Here is a 1,059-nt window from a genome sequence, read left to right as displayed (position 1 = left end):
GCGGCGCCGCAGCTCTGGATCTGGCTGAGCAGCTCGCCCACCTCCTCCTGGTGGTGGCGCCGCAGGTAGCCGCACTCTTCCTGCAGGGCTTGCGCCTTCTTCTGTAGATCGACGCGAGCTGCCTCCGCCTCCTGCGCAAAACGCGCGAGAGCGCGCGCCGCTGCCTCAGCCTCCTCGCGCTGTCGGGCCTCGTCGTCCAGGCGCTGGCGCACGTGCGCGATGTCCTCGAGCAGGTGCTCCTGCTCCAGGCGCAACTGGCCGCGCGCTGCGCCCAGGCGCAGCACGACGCCGCGCATCTCGCGCACCTCACGCTCGTACAGCTCTCCCATTGCGGCGCGGCCCGCCTGCTGCTGCCTCAGCGCCGCCGCCTCGCCCTCTAGGCTGCGGTTGTGCGCCTCGAGTTGCCGCACCTTATCGATGTAACCCGCAAAGCGGTCGTTCAGCACCTGCAACTGCTCCTTCTCGCTGCGCGCCGCCACCACGCAGCCCTCCGGTCCGTTGCTCACCGTGTCTAGCGAGTCGGTGCTTGAAGCGACTGCCGCACTGCGAAAGCGGCTCGGCGAGGCCGACACGGAGCTCACGGACGTCCGCGCCCATGAGTGGAAGCCGCTCGACGAGCCAGCGGCCGAGCGCGCTCCACCAGCACCGCCCTTGCGAGCCAGCGCGTAGTGCAGGCTGCCACCTCCGTGCAGCGACGCGAACGGGACGCCCAGCAGTGCATCCGCACCGCTGAAGCTCATCATGGCTGGAGCAGGTGCGGCCGCCAGCGGAGCGGGAGACCGGGACGGGACGGGGCGGGCGGCACTGCGGCAGCACCAGGACACCCGGCCCTTTTATAGCAGTCCGGCCGGGTCCAGCCCCTCGGCAGTTGGGGGGGGCGAGGGAGGAGGGCCCCGCCCTCTCCGCCTCCTCCCCGGCGCCCCGGGGCCGGTCTGCTCCGCCGCAGTGAGAAGGGCGGGGCAGGAGGGGCCAAGGAGTGAAGGGGAATCCACGCGGCGTCAGAAGAGCCCCCCCGCCCCCCAGGTCAGGTCAGGAGGTAGAGGACTCCCAGAGTGGACT

At 71.5% G+C, this 1,059-nt stretch overlaps 1 protein-coding gene across 1 annotated transcript in view; it reads right to left on the bottom strand.

Moving 5' to 3' along the window:
- The window catches only part of NEFH (neurofilament heavy), a 7,996-nt gene extending 7,202 nt beyond the window's left edge, over window positions 1-794 (bottom strand). The window contains exon 1 of the mRNA XM_006904888.3: window positions 1-794. This exon is cut by the window's left edge and continues 113 nt beyond it. Within this exon, the coding sequence (XP_006904950.1) occupies window positions 1-743 (743 nt within the window). The 5' untranslated portion in view covers window positions 744-794.
- Window positions 795-1,059: the final 265 nt, after the last annotated feature.

The sequence above is a fragment of the Pteropus alecto genome, unplaced genomic scaffold, assembly GCF_000325575.1.
Source record: "Pteropus alecto unplaced genomic scaffold, ASM32557v1 scaffold190, whole genome shotgun sequence".
In the NCBI taxonomy this organism is placed as follows: Eukaryota; Metazoa; Chordata; class Mammalia; order Chiroptera; family Pteropodidae; genus Pteropus; species Pteropus alecto.
Note: the sequence above shows the minus strand (reverse complement) of the source record. Positions and strands in the feature narration are given on the sequence as shown.